The sequence below is a fragment of the Rhinichthys klamathensis genome, unplaced genomic scaffold (genome assembly GCF_029890125.1).
Source record: "Rhinichthys klamathensis goyatoka isolate OS25496 unplaced genomic scaffold, OSU_Roscu_1.1 h1tg000665l_1, whole genome shotgun sequence".
Lineage (NCBI taxonomy): Eukaryota > Metazoa > Chordata > Actinopteri > Cypriniformes > Leuciscidae > Rhinichthys > Rhinichthys klamathensis.
The window spans coordinates 545148-571989 of NW_026607104.1; the positions used below are offsets into that span (position 1 = coordinate 545148).

General features: G+C 39.8%; 1 protein-coding gene across 3 annotated transcripts in view; it reads right to left on the reverse strand.

Annotated features, from left to right (window-relative positions):
- erbin (erbb2 interacting protein) overlaps positions 1 to 26842 on the reverse strand; it is a 76978-nt gene that overhangs the window by 2444 nt on the left and 47692 nt on the right. Inside the window, exons 9-22 of one of the 3 annotated variants that reach the window (XM_056241680.1) lie at positions 25926 to 26070; positions 24355 to 24427; positions 22672 to 22801; positions 21214 to 21329; positions 20600 to 20669; positions 19019 to 19118; positions 11824 to 11945; positions 9918 to 10091; positions 9621 to 9797; positions 7840 to 7957; positions 7531 to 7714; positions 5528 to 6989; positions 4528 to 4626; positions 3308 to 3364 (exon numbers count right to left, since the gene is read on the reverse strand). In XM_056241680.1, the coding sequence (XP_056097655.1) occupies positions 3308 to 3364; positions 4528 to 4626; positions 5528 to 6989; positions 7531 to 7714; positions 7840 to 7957; positions 9621 to 9797; positions 9918 to 10091; positions 11824 to 11945; positions 19019 to 19118; positions 20600 to 20669; positions 21214 to 21329; positions 22672 to 22801; positions 24355 to 24427; positions 25926 to 26070 (3027 nt within the window). Of the gene's footprint in view, positions 1 to 3202; positions 3365 to 4527; positions 4627 to 5527; positions 6990 to 7530; positions 7715 to 7839; positions 7958 to 9620; positions 9798 to 9917; positions 10092 to 11823; positions 11946 to 19018; positions 19119 to 20599; positions 20670 to 21213; positions 21330 to 22671; positions 22802 to 24354; positions 24428 to 25925; positions 26071 to 26842 lie in introns of those variants that run through there. The other 2 variants (XM_056241678.1, XM_056241679.1) reach the window with 2 other exon arrangements.

Consider the following 26842-nt stretch of genomic DNA (forward strand, 5'->3'; position numbering starts at 1 on the left):
TATGCATTTCTGCCTCATTATGCAAATGAGGAGGGGCTGTGTCTTAAGAGCCTAAGTCCCGCCCCTCCGCTTCCGCCTCATGGGACCTTATTTCGTAAAAAATATGTATGGTCAATGGCGAGAGACAACTTATCTTTTTTATTCCGTCTGAACTGTGCCCTGAATTACACATATGATGTTTGTCAATTTAAAAGATAATTATGAAAGTCAAGAAAGTCGCAGTTTGTCATAAAACAGAAGAGTAACATTTAGTTTTATGTAAAAATCGCTCAATGAACTACATCTCCCGGGAAGCGAAACAACGAGCGAGATCCGCTGCTTGTGTGTGTGCAGTCTGGTACAAAACACTCCGGCATGACGGCGTAACGTTACGATTATAACGTCAGACTATAGACGAAATGACAGACGTTAGCTTCATTAAAGTTAGCTTTATTCATTGAGAGAAAATGTGCGCCGTTTGGGTTTGTAGTCTTTTTAATTACGTATTTTCACAGTCTTATACCTCAACAGTTTTACAGCAAACTGCGACTTTCTTGACTTTAAAATGTATCTTTTAAATTGACAATCAGGGATGAGTTCCCTAATGAATATTAATGAGTCTTCCCCTACCACCCTGAAAAAAAAAAAAAAAAAAAAAAAAAAAAAATTCGCGGCCGGTGGCATGTAGATTCGACCGATGCAGTAAAATGCTAACCAACCAATGGGCAGAAGTTGACCCCTTAAGACACAGCCCCTCCTCATTTACATAATGAGGCAGAAATGCATACAGAAATGTAAAAACGACAGGCAGAAATAAATAGCATTGAAGAAATAAATAGGGTAAAAAAATACAAAGAAAGAATAAAACAGACAAAAATATTATAACATGCACATAAATAAATACTTAAAATAATTAATTAATAAATAAAGTTGAAGATTATAACGGACAATAAATAAATAATGTAATTATTACAAAGGTGAATAAATAAAGAAGCTAATTAAAAGAGATATATACATTTATGTCTCACTGTATAATTTAATTTCTACCTACATTTATTTGTTTATTGTATTTTTTTGGGGCAATTAATTGTATGCTTATTTATTTATTGAGCATTTATTTATTTCTGTATTTATTTTTAAATATGGTAGAGTTGGTCCTCCATACAGATGGTCCTTTAAGCATTTGTCTAAATGTCTACTTATATGAATGTGATGCATTTTCCAGACACCAGGTGGCAGAAAGTTCCCAGGAAACATTTCAATGAACCAAGAATCTGGTTAGAAGTACAAGAAATCCATGTTGACTGATGAAGCGTCACACTTTTAGACCTTTAATTCTAATTAATCCACTTCACTAAATGGTTTATTTCCCGAGAGACCAAGAATTCCACAATGAAACAAATTGCATCTTTGTTTTCAAGGACACTTTCAAACAGTGTCACTCACCAAGTACAAACAAAACAAATACAATGGTCAATAAAATATTTGCCAGGTGGTCAGAAATTCTACAACAAATTTTGATGAACTAAATCATGAATCTTTTATAAATATATATATATATATGGGGTGTAACACAGTTCACAAAATTCACGGTTCGGTTCGATACGATACACTTGTGTCACGGTTCGGTACGTTTTCGATACAGCAAAAAGAAAGAAATTCCAGAGAAATTTCCTTGATTTTTTTTTAAATTATAAACAAACAAAAACAAACTTAACTTCCCATAGACTTCAATACAAAATAACGGCAAAAACTAACGTCCGTACACAGCCGACAGGCGTAAATAACTTAAGAAATCACTTATATAAAACATGTCAAGAAATCACTTATATAAAACATGTCAAGTAATTATATGTCCACCCTGCCTGCCATAGAGTGTGAAAAATACATGCACAAACTTAATTTGGTCAATTTAAAAACATGTCCCTTTATTCTCCCAGCGTCAAATTGGTGTAACAACCCCACCCAGCGGGGTTATATGTATTATAAGATATATTATAATGCACATTATAAGACAAAATATATACATTTAAAGATGTTTACTTTCAAAAACAAAGTAAAATCATTCACTGGCTATGGTGACTCGATGAGCTACGACTACGAGTAAATGTCCGGGTAAGACCATAGACAGTGAAAGAAAGACACCTCTGGCCACTGGGTGGGGTTTATACACAATTTGACGCTGGGAGAATGAAGGGACATGTTTTTAAATTGACCAAATTAAGTTTGTGTATGGCAGGTTTCAGACTCTATGGCAGGCAAGGTGGACATATAATTACTTGACATGTTTAATCTTAGTGATTTCTTAAGTTATTCACGCCTGTCGGCTGTGTACGGACGTTGTTTTGTGGGAAGTCTAGTTTATTTTGCCCCAAAAGTGGGCGTGAATCTGTTCAGAGACATTCTATGACGTAGCGCCGGTTGTGCGCATGTTGTGGTCACGCCAGTGTCTCTTACATTATGAGCGCGCTTGCCACGCGTGACGCGGCTACGTTTGAAATAACGAAATTTTGGTCGGCAGGAAAAATGGTCCAACGAACCGTTCGGTTTAAAAATGCGTACCGAAAACCGAACCGAAAGCCTCGGTTTAACGGTTCAATACGTGTATCGTTACACCCCTATATATATATATATATATATATATAAATTCTAAGAGTACAATTCTAAGAGTCCAAATACTTTTTGTGTCATTGATTTATAGTGTAAAGCACTTACTTTTCTTAGAGTGTCGATATGGTAGCCCGGTTGTCCATGAGGACTGAAGACATCGTCCTGCAGAGAAACAGCACAAAATGTCTCAAACTTTGCTACGGGAAAAACTTTGCTACGGGAAATCTATTTCTAAAAAGCTATACGGTATATATATTTATATAGCTTTTTAGAAATAGATTAGCCAGTCAAATCTCAATTTAAGATATTTTTAATAATTTTATCCTTCCATGTGTTTATTGCAGTCAGTAGTGAGAACATCCACAGTTGGTTTTGTGTGTAAGAAAGATCAGCTTTCGAACATGTCAGGCTTCTTTAAAGCAGTGCTTGTTAATTAGAGCTAATTAATCACTGCTGGAGTCAGGCGTGCCCACTGGGTCCATTTCTCAATGCAGTTCATTAGCACATTACACACAACCACAGATGAGGAGGACGTATAGGATTCAGTCATAAGGAGAAGTTTAAATGATATTCCTGAACATCACTGCATGTTGTTCTTCGTGAGTGTGTATAGCAAAACACCTGAACGTTATCGCATTCGATAAAGCAAGCAACATTTATACAATTCTAAGAGTCCAAATACTTTTTGTGTCATTAATTTATAGTGTAAAGCACTTACTTTTCTTAGAGTGTCGATATGGTAGCCCGGTTGTCCATGAGGACTGAAGACATCGTCCTGCAGAGAAACAGCACAAAATGTCTCAAACTTTGGAACGGGAAAAGGTTTACTGTCTTTGATGATGCTTGCTTGACCATTATGGGATGTATTTTGAGTACTTTTAACTACAGTGAACGACTATAGTATTAAAACAGCTACAGCTAAATAAGAACTAGGCTGGATGTCACTAGTGACTGGGAACTGCAGCCATTTCCCATTAATGTGGAATTCCCAGTAAATTTGATTCATAAACCTGTGTTGCTTAAGCTCCTGTTATGTGTCATTTCAACCAACAGGATGGTTTACTTATGGACGGTACTCGAATTAGCAAGGTGAATCAGCTATTATGTGTACTAACTCCACATTATGAAAATCAGGCTGAACAAATCACATTTCATAAAATATTTCACAATAATATTCCATAGATTTTTAAAACAGACTTTATGGGGCTTTCAGCTAAACTGATCAAAACAACAGAGCTTTCTTGAGCTCAGATTGTGCTTAAGCACACAGAGAGAAATAAAGAGTGTTTGTTTCCAGGACTTTAGTGTATATGGTTTAGTGGTTAGGAATGTTCTTAATCTCGTATTACTTAGACAACCCAAAGAAACTGAGCAATTGTGCAAACCAGCCGACACTGGATATAAGCTGAGAAAGGTGAACTTGGGGTGGGGGTCTTAAGCTCCATAAGGGGCATTCTCGTCAATGCTTGCTGCTTAGAGACGTTTGTTGGCTACTCGAAAGCCAGCTTTTCCCCCTGAAATGTGCAGAATTGTGTGGAAAAGAGCAGATTGGACATTCTTCTTTTGTATTTCATGGAAGTTAGTCAGTCATACAGGTTCGGAACAACATGATGATTACAGAATCTTAATTTTTGGGTAATTTAACCTTTTAACTGACTTTCCAAACCCTGTTCCTAGATGCCTCCCTTATCTGACCCATTTATTTCAGGTCTTCCAGTCTCAACTAACAAGCTGATGATTTGAAGTGGTGTTTGATATTTAGGAGGAGTTTTACTTTTTCGTGTGCTTCAGCAAGGTGGTTGGGAAACGTTCAAGATATTCAGCTTAAGTGTGTACAGAAATTGCAAGGTGATAAATGCCTCTAAATTTGTTGGGAACACAAGTCACACAGCAAGTGGAGAGAATGACCCCTTGGGTGAGGTTTCAGGCGGTACTTACTCTGGGCCCATGAGCTCCGATCTGCCACCGGTCTACAGCGCTACAGGCCAGAGAGCTCTGACTGCCAATGAGAGTGGCCAAAGACCGAGATAGAGTGCTCTGATGACATGACACATGCACACAAACACACATGCATTTAATGAGGACTTCAGTGAGCATGCATTGACCATGAGTACACTTTGAAACATGCATGGGTTAGAGTTGGTTAATGTGTTAATGTCCATACACAAACATGCAGAAAAATACTGGGTAATGAGCATTTTTATGAGAGAAAATAAACAATAGCATATGCATGCAGTTAATGCTGAAGAATGATGGGAGCGTGGAAATTCAGACTTGAGGTTCAGAAACTAAACTGTGAGTGCCCATGCAAAACTTGCTTCCATGCTGCCAGGGTGTTGCTATAAGATTGCTAAGGTGGTCTGACTATGTGTCTAAGTATGAATACTTGCTACTAAATAGGCGAAAAAAATGATTGATTAATAGTATTACTAAGTGACACTTTACCATTTCATGAGGCCACTGGGAGAGGATTTATGAAGGACAGTGAAGTTCATTTCTTATCAAATGTGGTACCTATGCGATTTCAGATGCACATCGCTATGTTGTTGCCAACACAATGGGCTAGCAATCCCTGCTCCTGGAGGGCTACCTTATAGCAGATTTCAGCTCCAACCCGGCTAGCTATTTTCTAGCAATCCTAAACACCTTGATTAGTTGGTTCAGGTGTGTTTGATTAGGGTTAGAGTTAAATTCTACAGGACAGTGGTCCTCTGGGACTGGAATTGCACTAGACTAGACAGAACTTTCAAGTCCAATCGATTACAAAAGTAGCAGCACACTTCTCCTCAACAAACTGCGCAATCTGAAGTATCATTCACGTCTGGAGTATAAATGGTAACGGATGAAGCCTATGGCTTTGAACAAACCCTTAATCCTAAGTATTAGCAACAGCTATGCTTACCTTTGTATACACTATTAGTTTTCATATCAAGCATACCTTCTCCATCTTCTTGGCCTCGATGTGTCTCATGACCTGATCCCTCCAGTCGGCTGGGACCCTGCCACCCCCTCCGACCGGCCCGTCCAGCAGCGAGTGCTCGGACTTCACCCTCATGCTGGGCCTCTTGCTGGGGCTGCCATGCTGGTAGTTGAAGTCGCTGACGGACATGGTCCTCTCTGGAAGCTCGTGCGGTGGGGGCCGGGCGCTCTGTGGCCGGGGAGCGTTGGGTCCGTCGATGCTGTAGGTGCGGGCTGACAAGGGTCTGTGGAGAGCCTGGCTCATCTGTAGGGGCCCACGGCCCGCCGCGTGAATGTCCCGATACGTCATGTACTCTCCTTCCAATCCTGGCATGCGACGCGGGTCCGACATGCACATGGAGGTGCCAGAGGATCCACTGCCTTGTCTCTGCAAGGTGCCTCGCTGGCCAACCGAGGGCAGCATCCTTTCCTTGGCCCACATGTCCGGGGTCTTGGGCGGGCCGCGCTGCTGGGGCGGGGGGTACGGAGGGGCGTTGTTGCGGTTTGAGTAGTTGGTGTTGGCAAGGGAGTGCTGTGGCGGTAAGTAGGTCTGTTCCGGGGGGACGGGGGTACGTTGGCTCCACAGGTTGTCTTTGGGTACTGTGCTGCTGGCGTACTGGACGTTGTACTGGGGCGGGGGGCCGGTTGGGTAGCGGCCGCTGCTAACCGGAGGTTTGGAGCTCGACAGCAAGTCGGAGGACGATGCTGAGGATCCAGGGTAGATCTGCAAAGTTTGATCATTGAGTAAGGATGCAGATTTGGAGCGGACGATGCTCTGGCCCTGAGCGGCAGGTACAGACGTTCTGGTTGCACATGCCACTTCGTACGGGGGGATTTCTCCCTCGAAGGAGAACAGCTTCATCCCTCCAGCCTCCATGTTTGCGATGCTTTGAGATTTCACCACTGGGGCCGGTGGACATTTCCTCTCTGGGGACAGCTCCTCTGTGCTACGAGAAAGACTCATATCACTTAACGCCGTTACACCTGTCGAGACGGTCCTCGTAGACTCGTAGCGCAAGGGAATTTGATCCGTTCGGCCATTGAAACTCTCCCCAGAATGGGTTTTCTGAAGTCGATTGCCGTTCTCAAGGTTCTCGAGTGACAGCATGGCATTGTTGTAGCTTGACATGGACTCCTTGGCTGAGGGACTCTTGGTTCTTTCCAGGTCCTCATACGACACCATGTTGTCAGGTGGGAGTTTGGCCACGTTCATGTTGATCTGATCCCACTTGCTGTACTGCTCTGACACACCGTTGTTGATGCCCTTTTCAATGAGGGCAAGCCTCTCCTCCATGGAGAGACTGTAGTCGGCCATCTGGTCTGACTTGCTTTCGTAGCTCTGCTGGTTCTTCAGGATGGTCTGTAAGGACGTCTCAGAGCCGTTACAGTTCTGGAGTAAAGGGGTCATCTGCTTCAGCTGGTTGAGGTTTTCATCCTCTTGTCTGCGTTTGAGGAAATCAAATCAAGTTAGAGAAAGAAAGACTCTAGCTCTGTTCCCAAACCTAGTGAGCTGCCTTTCTGTCTACTACCTACATGGGCAGCTGCCTTCTAAGTAGGAACATATATTGCGATTCTTTTCTCCAGATACTTTGTTGACATTGATCTAGTCTAGCTTTCTATAAATTAATATAATTTTTACAGTTCTCAACTAATGACAAAGCAAGTCTAGGCAGGCAACACACTATTATTTCTGCCTATCTTTCTAATGATAAACAATGTTTTTGACCCCTTTTTAACTTTAGTTAATAATGGAAATAACTAATGACAACTCAGATTTAAACTTGGGTTGAATATTTTTGTTTAAACAGTTCATGTAAATGGCCAGATCATATATATATATATATAAAAAAAACCCTTTTGAAAAACCCTTTGAAGAAGCTGCAGCATTACTTTGTAGTAATTTTCCATTGAGAAATATTTAGTTAAACGCTTAGGTTTATTGTCATGTTTTTGACTCGGAGTGTATTCAGTGTGTGTTCGTACCTGTTCTTGGGCATGAGAGGCATCTTTGACTCCCTCTCTGGGGTGCAGAGGGAGTTGTCCTGACTGCTGTCTGTGGTCAAGGACACTGAATCAGACATGCGTGAAGGAGAAGAGCAGTTGCTGTTGTTCTGGTTACTGTTGGCCACCGTCTCATCCAGCAAAGAGTCCGCATCCTTCCCATCATCTACATCACCAGATAAAAAACATCATTTGCATTTGTGAGTTCAATTACACACCTTATGTTGAGGAACAATTACCCACGCCAATCAATTGATATTAAGGAAAGTGCGAGAGTGAGTATTTCTTTACCTTTTTTGTCCTTGCTGAGGGCCACTACTTTGGGCTGGTTAATGGAGATTTCGATGAGTGGAGGTCTCATTTCGGCTATCTTCATTTCCTCCTCCTCTGATGACAGCTCCTCTGAGTCCTGACCACAACCACATCACACCAAATACTTAAATTCAAATTTATACTCCAACTTTCTTCCTGGTTCTACAGTGATAAACTGATGTCATTTTCATATTCATTTGTTTAAATGATCCCTATGATAAAGCATGTATTGACAAATCTCACATAATACAATGAGCAAATGTATCCTGACAGGAACTTTACATCCACTCATAGTGTGAGAATAATTTACATTTATCTTTATGGATTTAACAGACGCTTTTATCCAAAGCAACTTACAAAAGAGGGACAAAAAGCAATTCGTCAAGGAGCCAACAATATTCGCAGTATACACTGCCAGGTTTATTTGAGAACCAGATTTGGAAACAAGCTAGAGAAGAGGAGAAATGCAGAGGAGAAGTGTGTGTGTGTGTGTGTGAAGTGGTTTAAAGGTGTGGGGTAGTTAAGTGCTTGTGGAAGAGGTGCGTCTTCAGCTGATTCTTGAAAGATGTGAAGGTCTCAGCAGGACACATGGATATATGAGCATGGCTAATGTGTGAACGTGCATGTAGCATACATGATAGACATATTTTGCAGTTTTTTCCTTACAAGCCATATTTGCTGATCTATTATATCACCATCACTACAATTGTTTAAATTTTAAAGGACTTGTTATTCCCAAAAATTTATGTCACCTTTTACTCATCCTAATGCCATATCAAATCCATATAACTTTCTTCCGTGGACCACAAAAGGAAAATAGTTTCTACAGTACATAATGAACATGAATGGAAACTAATTAATATATATATATATATATATATATATATATATATATATATGTGTGTATTTATTATTTAACGCCTTATTAGCAGCAATGGCTATATTCATGTCAAAATCAACAGTATTTCAATTTTTAAAAAATTATTATGATTACAATATCATTTCAATACATTGTTTACAATAATTAAATTTTGTATTAAAAATAAGCAATATACAAAAACGTACATATATAACAATAACAACAATAGTAATAATAACAATTATATAGAATTATATATATATAAATATCTTTCAATTTAGTGTATAATAAAAATTCTAACATTATTCCAGGAGAAACCTTTTTTTAAAAATGTCCATTAATATATTTTCTGAATAATATCATTTAAAAAATGGACTTTCTATTAAAATATGTTTTACACTAATTTTTTTGACAAATCACAAACCGGTTTGTCTTCCCCTTTCAATAAATATGAATGAGTCTTGAGACCAATTCGACATGTCGTATATACAACCTGGTCAATATCTATTCTCAAAATAACAATAATCAACTCCTTGATTTAGTACTAGATTTACCTCATATAGTTTGAAGAAGAAAAAACCCCGCTATACATGTATCATAAAAGTAGTCCATATACACACATATGAATGACCTGATTGTAATGCCAACCTAAATCGAATGGCAACAGCACAAGTGAAGACTTCAACAATAACAAAAATTTTGGCCAGTTTTTCACAGTGCATGAGTCGCATGAACTACTTTTATGCTACTTTTAATGTTTGACAGCCTGGTACAGATTCACTCACCATCATAGAGGTGTGAAACTACACAAGAATGAGTCAATGATTTAAAAAAAAAAAATTCATTTGCTTCAGTAACCATATTCATAACATTTAAAATTTTTGACACTTCGATATAATACCTCAAGGGTGTCATCATGGTTCACCATGGCTCTCATGTTGTCTGAAGTCTTGAGAGGGATCCTTTCAACGCTGTGGTAGTCTATTGAATCTATTGGTTCGTAACTGTGATGACTGTTCATCATTGTTTTAGGCTCCATTTCAACAGCTTTGCCATTAGTGCAGGGGCTTTCAATCACCTGACACACAGGGAATTCAGGGTTATTCCAACATCGGCACCAAGATTCATTTTCAATGTAGTAATTACGTTGGCCATCCCACAATAGGACATGCAACTGGTAGCGTTTTTAAAATCGAACCTTCACTCCAACGTCCTGCACTCCGATATGGTTCCTCTCGCTGGCCCTGGTCTCTTTTCTCGCCTCGTCGCTGGACTCGTCCTCTTTGAGTCTGTGAGCCACGGACTGAGCCGTTTTCACCATGTTCTTCAGTTCATCAGGGTACGGCGTCGGGTAACGCTTCAGATTGCCCTCCTATAAAGACAAAGACACAGCGAAGTTACTCGAGGAATCTATCAGAGAGAACTTCATAGGATCTGTAATAAAAAAAAAATAAAAAAAAAAGATTAGTTAGGATCTAAAATCAGATGTATTATATTTAATTTCATATAATGATGCTTTATATTAAATGTGTTATTTTTAAACAAATAAAATAGTTTGTGGGCACGTTATGTTAGCTACATAGGAAGTTCCATCATTGTAAGAGAAAACACAGGTCAGTTCTCTTACAGGTGTCGCTGAACCCGTGGCCAAACCACTAATACCATTTAATTGGAGAAGGTGTTGGTGAGCTTTTTACAACACTTTCAGGGTCACACTGGCGCTCTGAGAGCTGATGGTGAAGCTACGTTAGACAGCTTGGGAGCCTGCATGTGTTCCTGGCACAGCGTATAAGCCAGACAGGCATATTGAGTCATCAGGGGTGCAAGACCGGGCGCGAGAGGGAGGGAACCAGATACCGAGTGTGTAATATCAGCGAGATGAGGGGTGGAAGGGAAAAATAAGGTTGACGTTGTACGCTCGAGGGCCCCTGAGGCAGTGAAGACTTCCATTTCACTTTCTGACAGGAGTCATGTCAGGGTTAGAGTTTTAATGAGTTTCCACTGCAATGCAGTGAAGCGCAGGCTGTGACATGCCGACAAAACCAGGTGAGGCTGTTCCACTCAAACCGTTTTACCTCAAACTGCCAAAACATCAAGAAATAATCAGCCCCAAAATGACAATTCTGTCACCATTTACTCATTCCCATGTCGTTTCAAAGCTGCACGACTGACTTCCTTCTGTGGCACACAAAAGAAGAGATTCGTCTGTTTGTTGCTATTGCCATTCCAGCATCTAAAGCTATTTTATGGCCAGATCAATGTAGTGCAAATAAATAGTAGCTATAAAAAACAACTGACATCAACTCACATCATTATAACAAAAACGTATATATAAAAAAGATTTTTCATTTTAATATTTGTCATTTAGTTATTTTGAGTAATTTTTTTAATTAATAATTATTTGGATTTAACTTTTTTTTCAGTAAATCAGTTGTAGATCACAAAAATGGTCTGAATCAGTTTTTACAATTATTTATATACTATTATATTTATATTATATTAATTTATATTTTGAATTTACTATGTACTCGTGTCATTTTTAATATTTTTAAACAATTAATTTAGTTTTTTTTCAATTATACATTATTTCAATTAATATTCATTTCAGTTAGTTGCTAAGGCAATATTTCTAATATTCATTGAAGTGTTTCATCTAATATTTATATTTGTATTGCAGCTTTATAAACGGAAACTGTTTTTAATAGTTCATATTTTAAGTTTTCGTACTTTGTATGTGCTTTTGTAAATTGTATTCTATTTAGGTTTCAGTTTCAGTTCTGACTGCAAGCAGGTTGTAACAGGACATTTTGAGAATCTCTTTTTCTTTTCTTTTTTTGTCAAAATGTGCCAGGTAGCTCCACCCACACCGGTCCAAAATCCCACATAGCTGTATATTAAACATCAAACATGCTCCGATTGGCTGGGACTTTGAGGCTTACAGCAGCATTTAGCTCATTGTGCAAGCAGAAAAGTGATTTAAGTGTGCCTGGTTAGGACAGAACAGAATAACAAGGGGATTAGATGGGTGACATGAAGCGAGAGAGAAGGGCGAGACATGCACAAAGGGAACAGAAGATGGACAGAAGCGGGCGGTGGGAACTGACCCGCGGGGGCGTCTCTCGCTCATCCTTGTCCTCGTCACACTCGAAGGCCACTTGCGCTCGCTGCTTGCGCTGCTCCTCCCATAGAGACGGGTTAAAGCTCTCGCTGTCCGAGTTGGGCACATCTGTGAAAGAGAGGCCAAGAAACCATTAACAAACAATCAAAACATGCCATCGGTGGAGGATGGAAAGCTCAAGAATCGCAAACCAAATCCTGTATTGAGTTTGTTTTGATTCATTTCAGCTAGACCAAATCATTAAAATGGACTAATGCAGTGTCTCTCTGCTATGTGGATTAACAAACAGCAAAATCCTGAATGAAACAGCCTGAGCTTGGTGGGCGGCACAGACTCGGTTCACACACACATCAACTCTAATTTGTGTTGTGTGCCCATTTAACAAGACATCTGGGTTCAGGAGAGCACGATGTCATGTAGGCGCACAGACTTCAGGCCGTTTCTAAAGCTCAATCATGCTTCCAAACTGAAGCGGACCCCGGAGAGCGTCAGTCAGAGCCGGTGCGCTCGCGCTCCGAGGAGTTTAGAGTAGAGTTGCTAGGAAACAGGTTAAGACTCATTAATCTCCTCCCTCTGGAATCCAGAGTCTCGGAGAGGGAAAACAGTGACATGAGCAAGTTCTGGCTGCAGGTAGCAGCAGACATTTGACGCTCAGTCAGGTCTCTAAAACTATATACAAGACTTCACAGACCTGACAGATTCAAATGTCTGCTACTGCCTGCATTCGGCTTCTAGATTTTTAAGTTCCCGTCCATTCAGACCTTCTATAGCTCACTCTAAAATGAATGCTTAATGTTTGTAAAAGGGGTTATAACAGTGGCCTCATCACCCAGGGCTCTGGCGGAGCGTTAACTGGTCACACGGCGTCTAGCACATTTTAGGTATCGCACAATGTACATGTCATTCTGTACTTGCATTGTCAAGTTCAAGGCGGCAGTCCAAAATAGTGAATCTATGCGCTATTCACACAAACGTTCACTTCACGAATGAACAAAGTGGCGTCCATGAGATGTTACTGCGGTACACTCATACCAAACAATCGAATTTGAAAGACTTGCCATAGCGCACGCTTCTCGCAGTGAGTTACCCTTACGCTTTGTTAATGTTGGAGGCTCCTCTTTGGGGAGGGGCTCTGATAGCAATGGCATACAAAGTGACAGGACATCATTTATGAACCATAATCCACCATGTCAAACTGGCTAATGAGCTGATTTGCATTACCCGCCACTGTTGAATTTCACCCACAACTGGCAGGTATTAACTTCAAGCCCTGGTTATATTGTGTGTATATATATATATATATATATATATATATATTAGGGGTTTAACGATACACGTATTCGTATTGAACCGTTCGGTACGAGGCTTTCGGTTCGTTTTTCGTTACGCATTTTTGAACCGAACAGGTCGTTGGACCATTTTTCCTGCCGACCAAAATTTCGTTATTTCAAATGTAGCCGCATCGCGCGTGGCAAGTGCGCTCATAATGTAAGAGACACTGGCGTGACCACAACATTGCCCAACATCAAATGGCTAATGTAATGTAAGCGGAATGAAACTGAGCTTCTCGTTATTATGAGGTTGACGGACCGTTTATCAGTTTGGACCAATGCAGCGCGAGCCGATCTTAATCATCAGCACTGTTACTACACAGCCAAATCAGAAAGAAAAAATTTGAATTCACCACTTAAGTAATAACATCGCTGCGAGATCTAGTGAGAAACATTCACGTTTCTCTGTTATTAACGGATCAAACAGCGCTGACGTGGAAACCAGGAAGAAAAATTGAGCCATGAATGAACTATCCAGTGTCCACAGATCAGCAACATTCACCATGGGTTTACTGTAGTAACACTACTAACTGTAACCATGGGAGTGTGGCAGGAATAGTAGGCTATAATGCTTTTAAGTAACATCACGTCGGTTTTATTTTGACATTATGAATACAGTTGCTGCCCTCAAATGTTAATCTGAACTAGTAATGGGTGATATAAACGATATGCAATATTTACGATACAAAATTGGTCTACGATATGGATTTTAATTATATTGCACTATCGCGATAATGCATGTTGACGCAATCTACCCGCAAAATTTAGAGCCACGAGCTGCAAACGGCTGCAACGCATCCATCGTATTCGACATCTTGAGTAAACATGGCTGAAAGCGAAACGGAGGAGCTGGTAAAAAAACCCGGTGCAACATCCATTGGTTCGGATTTAAGCCGTCCGACGAGCAGCAGCAAACTATACTCTGTATGGGCAACAGTTCTGGCTAACGCCTGTTTCACACATATTCCGTTTGCAGTGCATATGTAGGCTATATATTTTTTCCGTACCCATGTTAACAGGCCTGCACGCGGATGCGGTGCTGCAATGCGTTCCAGGAGCGGTGTGTATACAGCAGTGCCGTGATCGTTTCCACACAGTCTATTTCTGCTGTGCTGCACGTGCTGAATTAAAGTGACAGCGCATGGTTCATGGTAAAAATGAACACGGATTGATATGAAAATATAGTAATCTTTTTACTAATATAGTAAAAAAAATAATAATACTATTTTTCAATCATTTTCTTTTTAACTTTAAGCTCGGGGTAATTAAAGCAAGGAAACTAACGTACACAGTAACATTACCTCAACAACGCAACATAATGGATGCACTTGTCTCTTCATGAAACAAGTTCTTTGTGATTGCAATATTTCTTGTAAAAAAGATTTAAATGCAAAAGAAAAGGTATGAGAGAGCTGTTTATGTCAATTATGTATGTTTTAATTTAAAATGTTTGCGATGTTAACATAAATGTATCAATGTTTTGCCACTTGCTTGAGCAACTTAATATATAAATCTATATAGAAGTAATAATACGTTTTTAAGTGTTATAAATTTAAACGTGAATAGCCTTGTGAAAGAGTGCGTATTACTAGCCTACTGTCTGTGTACAAATAGAATCACAATGCTGAAACTCTTTTATATTATTTTATAAAAGACACTAATAATATAAATAGTAATTTGAAATAAAAAATAGAGGATTAATGTTGTTTGTCGTACAGCCGTAGATCAGTTGCGCACTGCAAACGCACCATATGTGAAAGCACAATAGCGCGTGCTGCTCCTGTGCCGCACACCACCGCACTGCACTGCACACGGAGTATGTGTGAAACAGGCGTGCACTACAGGAAATAAACCCAATACTTTAAGCTTTTTCTTTGTTAAAGTCTCTGCAGCTAGTGTACTTGAATTTTATTCATCTGCAAAATTATGTTCTATAATTACAGTTTTGCATAATAAATGTTTTTAAAACAAATACATTTTGCAGTTTGGCTTTCCTTATGGTCTGTCTAACCTGTTCTGAAATGGTTCTATTATAATTTATATATCGTGATATATATCGTTATCGCAAGAGGCTGCAATGTATATCGCAATATGGATTTTAGGCCATATCGCCCATCCCTAATCTGAACTAAAATAAACCTGTTTATAACTACTACAATATTACATTTCATTTTGTCCAAGGAGCTGTTTTGTTTTATAAGCTGCTAAGAAAAGTCAAGTATAGCTCCATCATTGCTCAAAGTTAAAAAATATCATACTTTATTAAGTTTGTTTTAATAAAAATATGATTAAAAAAATTTAATCAAGAAAATTTCTCTGGCATTTCTTTCTTTTTGCTGTATTGGAAACGTACCGAACCGTGACAAGTGTATCGTATCGAACCAAACCGTGAATTTTGTGAACCGTTGCACCCCTAATATATATATATATATATATATATATATTAAAAAAATCTTACTGACTCCAAATGTTTAAACTGTAGTGTATATACACTCACCGGCCACTTTATTAGGTACCCCATGCTAGTATGGGGTTGGACCCCCTTTTGCCTTCAGAACTGCCTCAATTCTTCGTGGCATAGATTCAACAAGGTGCTGGAAGCATTCCTCAGGGAGTTTGGTCCATATTGACATGATGGCATCACACAGTTGCCGCAGATTTGTCGGCTGCACATCCATGATGCGAATCTCCCGTTCCACCACATCCCAAAGATGCTCTATTGGGTTGAGATCTGGTGACTGTGGAGGCCATTTTAGTACAGTGAACTCATTGTCATGTTCAAGAAACCAATTTGAAATGATTAGAGCTTTGTGACACGGTGGAAGTAGCCATCAGAGGATGGGTACATGGTGGCCATAAAGGGATGGACATGGTCAGAAACAATGCTCAGGTAGGCCGTGGCATTTAAACGATGCCCAATTGGCACTAAGGAGCCTAAAGTGTGCCAGGAAAACATCCCCCACACCATTACACCACCACCACCAGCCTGCACAGTGGTAACAAGGCATGATGGTTCCATGTTCTCATTCTGTTTACGCCAAATTCTGACTCTAACATCTGAATGTCTCAACAGAAATCGAGACTCATCAGACCAGGCAACATTTTTCCAGTCTTCAACTGTTCAATTTTGGTGAGCTCTTGCAAATTGTAGCCTCTTTTTCCTATTTGTAGTGGAGATGAGTGGTACCCGGTGGAGTCTTCTGCTGTTGTAGCCCATCCGCCTCAAGGTTGTGCGTGTTGTGGCTTCACAAATGCTTTGCTGCATACCTCGGTTGTAACGAGTGGTTATTTCAGTCACTGTTGCCCTTCTATCAGCTCGAACCAGTCTGGCCGTTCTCCTCTGACCTCTGGCATCAACAAGGCATTTCCGCCCACAGAACTGCCGCTCACTGGATGTTTTTTCTTTTTCGGACCATTCTCTGTAAACCCTAGAGATGGTTGTGCGTGAAAATCCCAGTAGATTAGCAGTTTCTGAAATACTCAGACCAGCCCTTCTGGCACCAACAATCATGCCACGTTCAAAGTCACTCAAATCACCTTTCTTCCCCATACTGATGCTCGGTTTGAACTGCAGGAGATTGTCTTGACCATGTCTACATGCCTAAATGCGCTGAGTTGCCGCCATGTGATTGGCTGCTTAGAAATTAAGTGTTAACGAGCAGTTGGACAGGTGTACCTAATAAAGTGGCCGGTGAGTGTATATACACACTACAGTTTAAACATTTGGAGTCAGTAAGATTTTTTCCCTCCAGTCATTAGAATGATTTCTGAAGGATCATGTGACACTGAAGACTGGAGTAATGATGCTGAAAATTCAGCTTTGATCACAGGAATAAATTACATTTTAAAATCTATTCAAAAGTGAAAGTTATTTTAAATTGTAATAATGCGATTCAAAAGTTTGGGATGTACAGGTGCGTCTCAAAAATGATGTAAATTCATTACATGTAAAATATTTCAAACCTTTTTTTGTTTTAGTTTAGATGATTACGGCTAACAGCTCATGAAAATGAGTACCCATTTTTTCATGAAAAAAAAATCCAGTATCTCAAAATGTCCTAAATTCAATAAAAAAAAGTCCTGAAAAAAAAGGTTAATTTATGCACTCAATACTTGGTCGGGGCTCCTTTAGCACGGATGCATCAATGCACACTGCTGAGGCGTTACTGAAGCCCAGGTTGCTGTGATGGCAGCGTTCAGCTCGTCTGTATTGTTGAGTCGGGTGTTTCTCATCTCTCTCTTGACAATACGCCATTGATTCTCTACAGGGTTCAGGTCAGGTGAGTTGGCTGGCCAATCAAGCACAGTAATATCATAGCGAGCAAACCAGTTAGTAGTAGTTTTGGCACTGTGGGCAGGTGCTAAATCCTGCTGGAAAAGGAAATCGGCACCCCCATAAAGCTTGTCAGCAGACGGAAGCATGAAGTACTCTAAAACCGCCTGATGGTCGGCTGCGTTGAATTTGGACTTGATAAACGCCAACGCCAGCAGATATGGCACCCCAAATCATCACTCACTGCGGAAACTGTTCAGCTTCAGTCCACTCCTTGTGAAGCTCTCGCAAGATCTTGAATCGGCTTGACAGTCTTCTCAAGGCGGTGGTCATCCCGGTTGCTTGTGCAACTTCTCCTACCACACTTCTTCCTTCCAGTCAACTTTCCACGAATTAACTTCGATACAGCGCTCTGCGAATAGCCAGCCCTTTCAGCGATGACCTTCTGTGGCTTACACTCCTTGTGGAGGGTGTCAACAGCTGCTTTTACGAATGTGGAGGATATTTATTTTAATTTTATTATTAATTTGTGTTTACGTCGCTCAATAGAGCGCTTAACCAGCTACAGAGAAACTGGTACCCAGGCAACAGACAAGTGACCAATCCTGAGTTGCGTTGTCACTTCACGGATTCTCCCAGGACGTTTAGCCATCCGTGCCGAGAACGGTCTGTGATCGTGGCGTACCGTGCCGTGCCAGGCTTAAGTGGAAACACAACTGGAACTGTTTCGTACCATTCTAAGACCCTTTCGGCCCGACGGTGGAAACGCAGCTAATGATCGTCTTCTGGACAACTGTCGAGTCAGCGGTCTTCCCCATGGTTGTGGGTCTTCAGCGGTCAGCGGTCTTCCTCATGTACTTAACAAGAACTAGATATACCTGTTATTTATACTGTATGAATAGAAATTATCAAAGTTAAAATGAAATATTTTAATATTTTAAGATACTTTTTTTTTTGGAGCGGTAGGCCATTATTATCAACATTAAAATATATATAAAAATGCTTAAGAAATTTTACATTCGACAAAACTCAGGCAGCAATATATATATATATATATTAGGGGTTAAACGACTTCAGATTTTTTGTGATGTCGACATTTATGTGATGAAAGTCGAGTGGATGTCGACTAGTCGCTGATGACGTCATTGATGAACAAACAAGCCTGAATCTTGATCTGAGACTGAGATCTGCACAGATATGGCATATAACACAGCGCTCCTACATAACAGATTATTTTTATCTGTTCTTTTGGGTCGTTATATTTCTCACAGATTTCTGCTCGTTCTAAATCAGATATAGATAAAATAACACAGTAAAGATTACATTTATATGAATGCATTAGTGTGTGTGAGAGCGATTGTGTGTGAATTGCACCTGGCAGCGTCTCTCTACTAATAGTGAAGCTGTGGGTTTTAGTTACTTATAATTATTTAATTATAAAGATTATATTTCGAATTATATAATCTCATATATATATTTATACAATGCATATACAATACTCAAGGCATACATTCAGTCAAGGAAGCTCTTGTGACAGGAGGGTGACAGCTGCAGGTTATGCATGACTAGATACTCACAGTCCTCGCTTCGGGTCTGTTGAGGGAACATGTAGTTAGTCAGTACGGTCTTTTGCGTCTCTGGATCCTCCTCTTTCTGCAGGGGAATGAGGGGCTTCGACTGGAAAACGAGAAAAATTAAAACACAAGGTTAGTAAAATTCGGTTGGATGCCTTGGAAAATCATGAGTCTTGCCTGCTCTCATTACAGATTCAAGCCATGCAGCACTGGCTTTAAACTCATCTCATCTTTAATCACATGCAGCTTTATAAAGCCCCACATCACGATCAATAAAAGAACAGCGTGCCACCTTCGTCCCAGCGCAATCTTCATCAGCTGTCGATATTCCAGCTGAGCTGTACGGCTGAAACCCTTGCAGAGAGGTTGATTCACAGAGGATCTTGGCAGTCTCATGCCATATGGGCCACACTGATTAGATCCGCTACCAGTGTTTTATTACTTCATAGCGTAATTCACTTTCCTTGAGAGCAAATATCACAACAATCTCTGTCTCAGCCTCCAATGCTTTAGGGCCTAGGCATTCAACTGACCCAGTGCTGGAGAGCATTAAAGAAAGTCATACAGGTTTGTAATGGGTGAGTAAATGATGACAATTAGAATTTTTGGATGAACTACTCCTTTAATTTATATCATATATTAAGATAAACTACGTGCTATGTTGAACCTCAGAGGTGGGAAGACGGCGTGTGTGGGAGTGGAGGTGATTGTTATATTGAATAAGCATTAGTCACAGGCTTGATGGCCACTTGTGACAATCACTCAGATCACCCACACACACACTCTGAGCTCCTCTGATGGGAACATCAAATCACCAACAGCACAGACCCTGCTAAAGGACAAGCTTTTCAAGAGTATTTTGGGAAGTGACTGTGAATGAGATTATAGTGATTTATGTAAATGTATTAAACGGCTCTCTGAAATAATCAAATGCGATCAAATATTTACGTATTCAGAGACAGAAAGCTAAAATATAACTAACTCCTGTCCCAGGCAATGTACTATGTAGTCTTACAAAAATGCGATTTTCTCAGCTTTTTGCTCAAAATGTTGCTTTTTTTAATGAAACTTACCCATATTCAAGTGTTGATAAAAAACAATGCATGAAGCTAGGGTTTTTGTTTGTTTGTTTAAAAGCAGAGGCTCTGTTCTTTCATTAGATATATTGTGTGTTCAGATATTCATTCAACAAAATATTCTGGGGGCCATTAAACTTTTGTGAAAATGATCAAAAACGCTGGCGGTGACTGACAACTTAAAAACTTAAAAAACCTGGTGGAGAGACTTAAAATTATTTGAAAACAAGCTTTGTAATATTAACATTAATATTTCAGTATATTAATATTTCAGTTTACATCCGGATCCCCTTTTCTAGCGATGCGATAGCTCAAATCTAATAATCACACGGAAACAGTTGCACAATTTGGCAGAATTTCTCAAAGCGAGCGTCGATAGCGGAGAAATATCCGGTAATCGGCCTACAGCCGATTTACAATCAGTCGATCATTATTGCAACAAACAAACCCCCTTCAGAGTCAAAAACAACCCCCTGCTGACTGTTTTGTGTATCTGAGCTTTGCCCACCTGGTTTTCAGAAAGCCACATTGCGGTCATCTGGTTGAGTTTAGTGAAGCTGTACGGAAGGTTCCTCAACCTGTGAAGAAAGAAAACAAAACAAAAACTAGATTACTGTACAATGCATAAGAAAGAAGTTAGTATGACAGTATGCTGATGAAACAAGAAATGGGACATCATTCATTGGCAACACAGTAAATTGAAAAAGGCCTGACTGGTAAAATGTGCATCGAGGCTGATAAATATAGCAGAGAGAGTAGAAAATAGAGTGATAATTTCCAGCCTGTTGAATCCCAGCCAAATCGGTCTACGTGGATCTCTCAGAGAAATGTTGAAGCAATGGCTCTCACAGACTCCAGCTGCGTGCCAAGGTTGGAAACGATCCTCATTGAGAGATTTCGTACATGAAGAGTCTCAACTGTCCATTAATTTGGTTTGACCTCACTTACAAAGAAAAATTCTTATCCCAGGGTCAAAACATTATTAAATGTAATAATATGCCAGCTTAAAAACTGCTAGTGGTTTTGGATATAAGCTAAACGATGTAGAAATCAGCAGATGATTTTTTGCATATTGTGTGATGTGCTGGCTGGCCGTATATGCGGCGGCACAGGGGGACGTACTTGTTGTCGCTGAGATTGATGACCTTGAGTTTCTGCATGTCGCCCATCTCCTCCGGCAGACACTCCAGCTTGTTGGAGTGCAGGAAGAGAACGGTGACGTTCTTCAAGCTGCCCATCTGTCAGACGCACAAGCACACACATGAAGGGTTAACTGAGACGCGCAGGCGATGTCTACCGTGGCTCACAGAGGACGCTTTGATCAGAATGCAGGATCGATGCGGTAGAGACCTCTTCAAATACTCAGTTACAGGAAGCCCATCGCATATGAGCTAAACTGATAACAGCAGTGAGAGTTTGTTTGTTCGGTTAATTCATTCAAACAAACCGATTCAATATCATTAAACGTTGTTTCTCCACAAAGATCTTTTGAAAGATGTTTTTTAAAGATTTTTATTGGCAAAATAAATGTTTAGTTAAATTCTTCTTACCACTAGTTCCATTAAAAAGTGTGTTAAATGTTGCATGATTATGATTCCAGCATAAGTTTCACTGACAAAGTTCTTGGCGAATCAGTCTGATTCATTAATAAGAATCGGTTTACACTGTAAACAATTATGATCAATAATGTATGACAACATATGTTTTTACATGGATTTACCTCTTCAAAATAAGTCAAGCAATTTTCAACTTTTAAGTTATACAAGATTTAACTAATTTTTAAGTCAGTTTAATGTAATTTAAGTTGCACATCCAGGGTGATTGTTCTTAATTTAAAGGGGTCATCGGATGCAAAATTCACTTTTACATGGTGTTTGCATTTAAACGTGTCTTTGCAGTGTGTGGACACAACCACCCTACAATGAAAAAAATCCATTCACTCCATTTTTTTTAATCCCCAAAAAATCTAAACACTCAATAATCAAGCTGTTTGGATTTTCTGAGCAATATGATGTCATATTACTCATGCTCCGACCCACGACCGCTGACGGACTGTCCCGTATTAGCATATTTCCGCCCTCAGCCATTTGTATACTGTCCGCCAAGGCCGTCTTGTATCGACACGCCCCACAGAAGAGAGAGGGGTGGGGTGAGCAGTTGCTCATTATCATTTAAAGAGACATGCACCGAAACGGGTCGCTGTGAACAGAGCTGTTTTTGAGGAGGTAAAAGGGTGTTTTACACAACCATTGAGGAATTTTAACCAAAGTATGTTACAAACTTTACATGAAGACCCTAAAGAATCATACCAACTTGTGGAAAATGGGCATCCGATGACCCCTTTTTACAGTGCAGAAGAACAATATGTTTTGTGAATTTGACATTATTAACTGACAAAAACAAATCAAAGCCACTGCAACCAATTGCACAGTTATAGATATTAAAACTAATTAATAGTTAATTCAATACCAAGTCCCATCCTGCACTATTTTTCATTTCACTATAAAAAATACATCATATTATGGAGGTTAAATGCAATTTCGTGTTGTCTTGAATCAAGCATGCCGGGACTGGACTGACCTCTGGAGGCATCTGTGCGAGCAGGTTGTGGTCGGCAGCAAACGTACGCAGATTTACACACTGACCGATGGTGGACGGCAGCGCCTCGATCTCATTGAAGCTACAGTCCAGCTCATCCAGAGTCGTGAGTCTACAGAAAAAGACCCACATATAAATCAAGCTCAACAGTTCCCTATATAAAGAAATATTGTGTCATCTTTTAATACGGCAAGGAAGATCAGACTCTATTGGCCTCTATTCAGATGGTTCACAAACTTCTGTGATCAACGACCTTGAATCTTTGTTCATTAAAAGTCTGACGTCAAACATTGCGTTTTTTTGGCATGACTACCATGCAGGTGTGCTGAATAAATCACAACACCATTGAAAACACCAAGGCTGAATAAGTGGATTTTAAAGCTGATTTGCATTTCAGTAAAAAGGATTTTAGCTGTGAAACAAACAGTTGAACGTTTCTCCAACCCTGTAAGAAGTGTTGAGGAGAAACTAACTAAAAGGTTTGGATGACACTAAACCAGTGGATCTCAGTCCGGGTCCTGAAATAGCCCTGAGAAGGCAACGAATCAGCCGTATGTGGTCAAGAGACTGCTTATTCTGTCCTAAATAAATCTTTTATGACCCTTGATAAAAATTGTTGATGGAATTGGTTGACAGTGTAAACATGGGCAAAATTATGCCAAAATGCAGCATTAAAAAAAAAGTGTGTGTGTGTGAGAGGCAGAGCAAGAGACATCGATAATTACATACAACTGATCATGACTTTACGTCATTAACCAATCCCATTATAAATCATATTTAAGAGCAATTATTGTGAAGTTTCTTCACTCATCCAAAATTATCTCAATGAGATCATAGGGTTTCATATTCTAAAAAAATACAAAAGCTCATGTAAAAAAAAAAGAAAAGTATTTTAAAAAACATACTGTTACATAAACCTCCCCAGTTCAAAACAAACTAAATCAAACAAAACAAACTCCGCAAAACGACCAGTTGTTATTCAGTGAAAATGTACGTTACATCAGTGTGATGGGAAAAGACCGCTGAGACTAATGGAAAGTTAATCGTGCTTAATCAGTATGCTTTACAATCAGGCTAGGATTAAAAAGAGAATCCTTGCAATCACGTATTCATAATCCCTCTTGGCATATTTTCTTAACCCTGGACTAGGAAATCTAATCTGACATGAGGGATAACCAGCATGTTTGGAAACAAGCTCAAAATAAGAGGTGGCGAGAATGAGGTAAAACGGTTGGCTTCTTTTTTGATGGATAACACAGTCTGTTTCTCTCTCACTCACACACACACACACACACACACACACACAGTAAAGCAATCCCTCTCTGAGAGCCCATATGGACGTACTTCCTTCAATCACAGACCCGTTACGAAGCCTTCTGTCTGTTTCATACAGTGGCTTATGGGCCTGATCATTTACAGGGCTCACTTTCAAACAAAATATCATTATTATTATTATTTCCTTGACTATAATATCACACGGCCAAGAGTGCAACTCAGACATTTTACAATATTTAAACCCGTTCTGCAGATTTCCCCCACTATCAGCACAGAAAACATGAAACAAGCAGGCAAATGCAGTGCGAGTCTACTCGTGTGTTAAGGAGAACTGGGTCATGGTTTAAGTGCAGGTCATCAGGTTGCTGTGTATAAATGGCGCTGACTTACCCGCCTATCGTGTCAGGCAGGTACATGAGCTGGTTATCATCCACCTTCAGAGTGGTTAGTCTTTTCAGTGAGCCTGTGGGACGGACAGAGAGAGAGAGAGAGAGATTGTATTGCAATTGGCAATTTATACATGCAGACAGAAACTGGCCATTGCATATCCACTTCATTTTAGACAATGAGACCATCAATCTTGCCCATCTTGAAGGAAGTTATTAGAAGAAATTAATCAGACTGAACACTCGAATATTCAGCACTTTCCACAAATATGGTGCAAAAGTGTCGGAAACCTTTTTCTCTCAAAATATGGTCAGTAAAAGGGGGCGTTCGTTTAGCTGTCAGAAAATTTACTGTCAAAGAATTGTAAGAGGTTTATTATTTATTATGAAGTTTGCAAAACCGCCATTTTCAACCCTGCTACGAAAAATGTGTTATGTCTTAGTACAGGTTTAAAAGCTCGATTTGAGCAATTTTCTAGAAAAACATTAAATAGATATCAAAATCAAATAGATAACTTATTTAATTTATATTAACAAACAACAACAGAAAATGGGTAACAGGGTTGAAAATCTGACCCATTCACTCAGCAGGAGTTCAGAACCAAATGTTTTGTAGTCAGAGACACTTAAATTAAGGAAATATTTTAAATATAAATAGTTTGATCACTTTTTCTTACAATAACTGGGTTAAAAAGTTTGACAAATGCAGTCAGCATAATTATTTACTTGTACTCCTGCCATGCTCTAGTAAATGTCCAAAGGATGTTGCTCTTTTGAGTGTCATGTTTTACAGTTTTTATTTATTTATAAATATGCAGTGACCGGGTTGAATGAAAATTGCACGTTTCATTTTTTTAAAATTAAAATTAGTTGAATAACAACATTAAAAATGGTTTTGGCCATGATGAAACATTACAATTAGACATACAATATCAACATTATGAAGTTGAATGATTTGAATGGTTGGAGTCAAGACAAGAAGGTCAAGGCTTAAAGGTGGAACAGGTCAAACTCGCCATGTTAAAGGTGGTGGTTGGGTGACAGACACTTGGTGTGTTTAAAACTAGCCAAGTCCAATGCTAAACTTGGTCTATGGGAGATAATAGTTAAATCTAACCTTTTTTTCTTTGAGCCTTTAAGTCTGTACCAGATTGATGAAAAGTGCCATTTAATTAAAAGCCCTTGCACTGAAAGACAAGACCTTGTCTTTTTGTTTATGTCGAGCACCTCTGTCCAGCTCTAAAGCAGATTTCATTAAGTGTTAAGATGGGAGGTATTATTGCCCAGCGAGCCTCAAGGGCGGTGTGACTTGGCCACTTCAACATGCCCGCTCATTAGTGGCTGTCCGACTGGGTCATTCATTAGGTAATGAGATTGCATTACTGTTCTACCCATAATCCTCCCGTTCACTTACACATCTAACCTGTTCATTTATTACAAAGCAGATTAGAGCTGAGGCTGTTAGAGGACATGCTTCACGTCCTGCACTCGTTTTGACTGATCGCATTTAACAAAAACGACACCACAAACACTAATTATTGAGTTCATCTCTGCACTTTAGCGTGTGGATCTTACCTATAGACCCTGGCAGCTGCGTCAAAGCGTTGTTGGACAGCAGCAGATCCTGCAGGTTTTCACAGCCGGATATCTGCTCCTCAACCATCTCCAAATTGTTCTTGGACACGTCCAGGTAGCAGAGTTGCTTCAGTGCCCCGATCATCTGCACACACACACACACACACACACAAAACACCTCTCTCCATTACTGAAACAAATGACTGACTTCTGAGAAAAGTTTGTGTAATTGAGCAAAAGCAACAGCCACTCTGCAAGAAGAGCTCCAGAAAAATGATTGCTGTGGCAAAAACTCATTGATCTCAAATCTCAATTTCAATCAAATATGGTGGGTGAAATCAGAGCCATAGCCTTGTATATATTGCTATATAGAGACTAGATGGTTCCTGAGAAGAAAAAAAGGACAGTGAGGAAGCAGAAACTGATTATTTGAAGAGTTGGAGGAATACAGCTGAGAAAGAGGTCAAGATAGATGACTGAAGCCAAGCGTGAACTGGTTAAATCCGTTTCTCAAGCATGAGGGCAGATTGTGGGCCTGTCCTGCTCCCAAACACACTTCATCTTTCTGTAGCTGCTTTCCAAAAAACACAAGTGTGAAAGCACTCAGAAATACACCTAGCCTGGTATAAAATTGTCACCAGCAATGTTGTTACAACAACTTGTGTCTGTCCAGATAAGGGTACCAGGGCTAGTGCAGGTCCAGAAGAAAACTAGTGCTTTTAGGCCATTGTATAGTTAGCAAACGTGGAGAGACGAGTCAGTTTTGATTTGATGATGACTTAAAGTGAGCATCAACGGAGCATGAATTATATGGCACAGGACACAGGAATCTTGACCTTCAGATACACTTGGGTGACGGCCGATTAGAAGCGAACTGCCTAAACTGCAATCAGCGCCTGTGTGTGACTTTGTGCCAA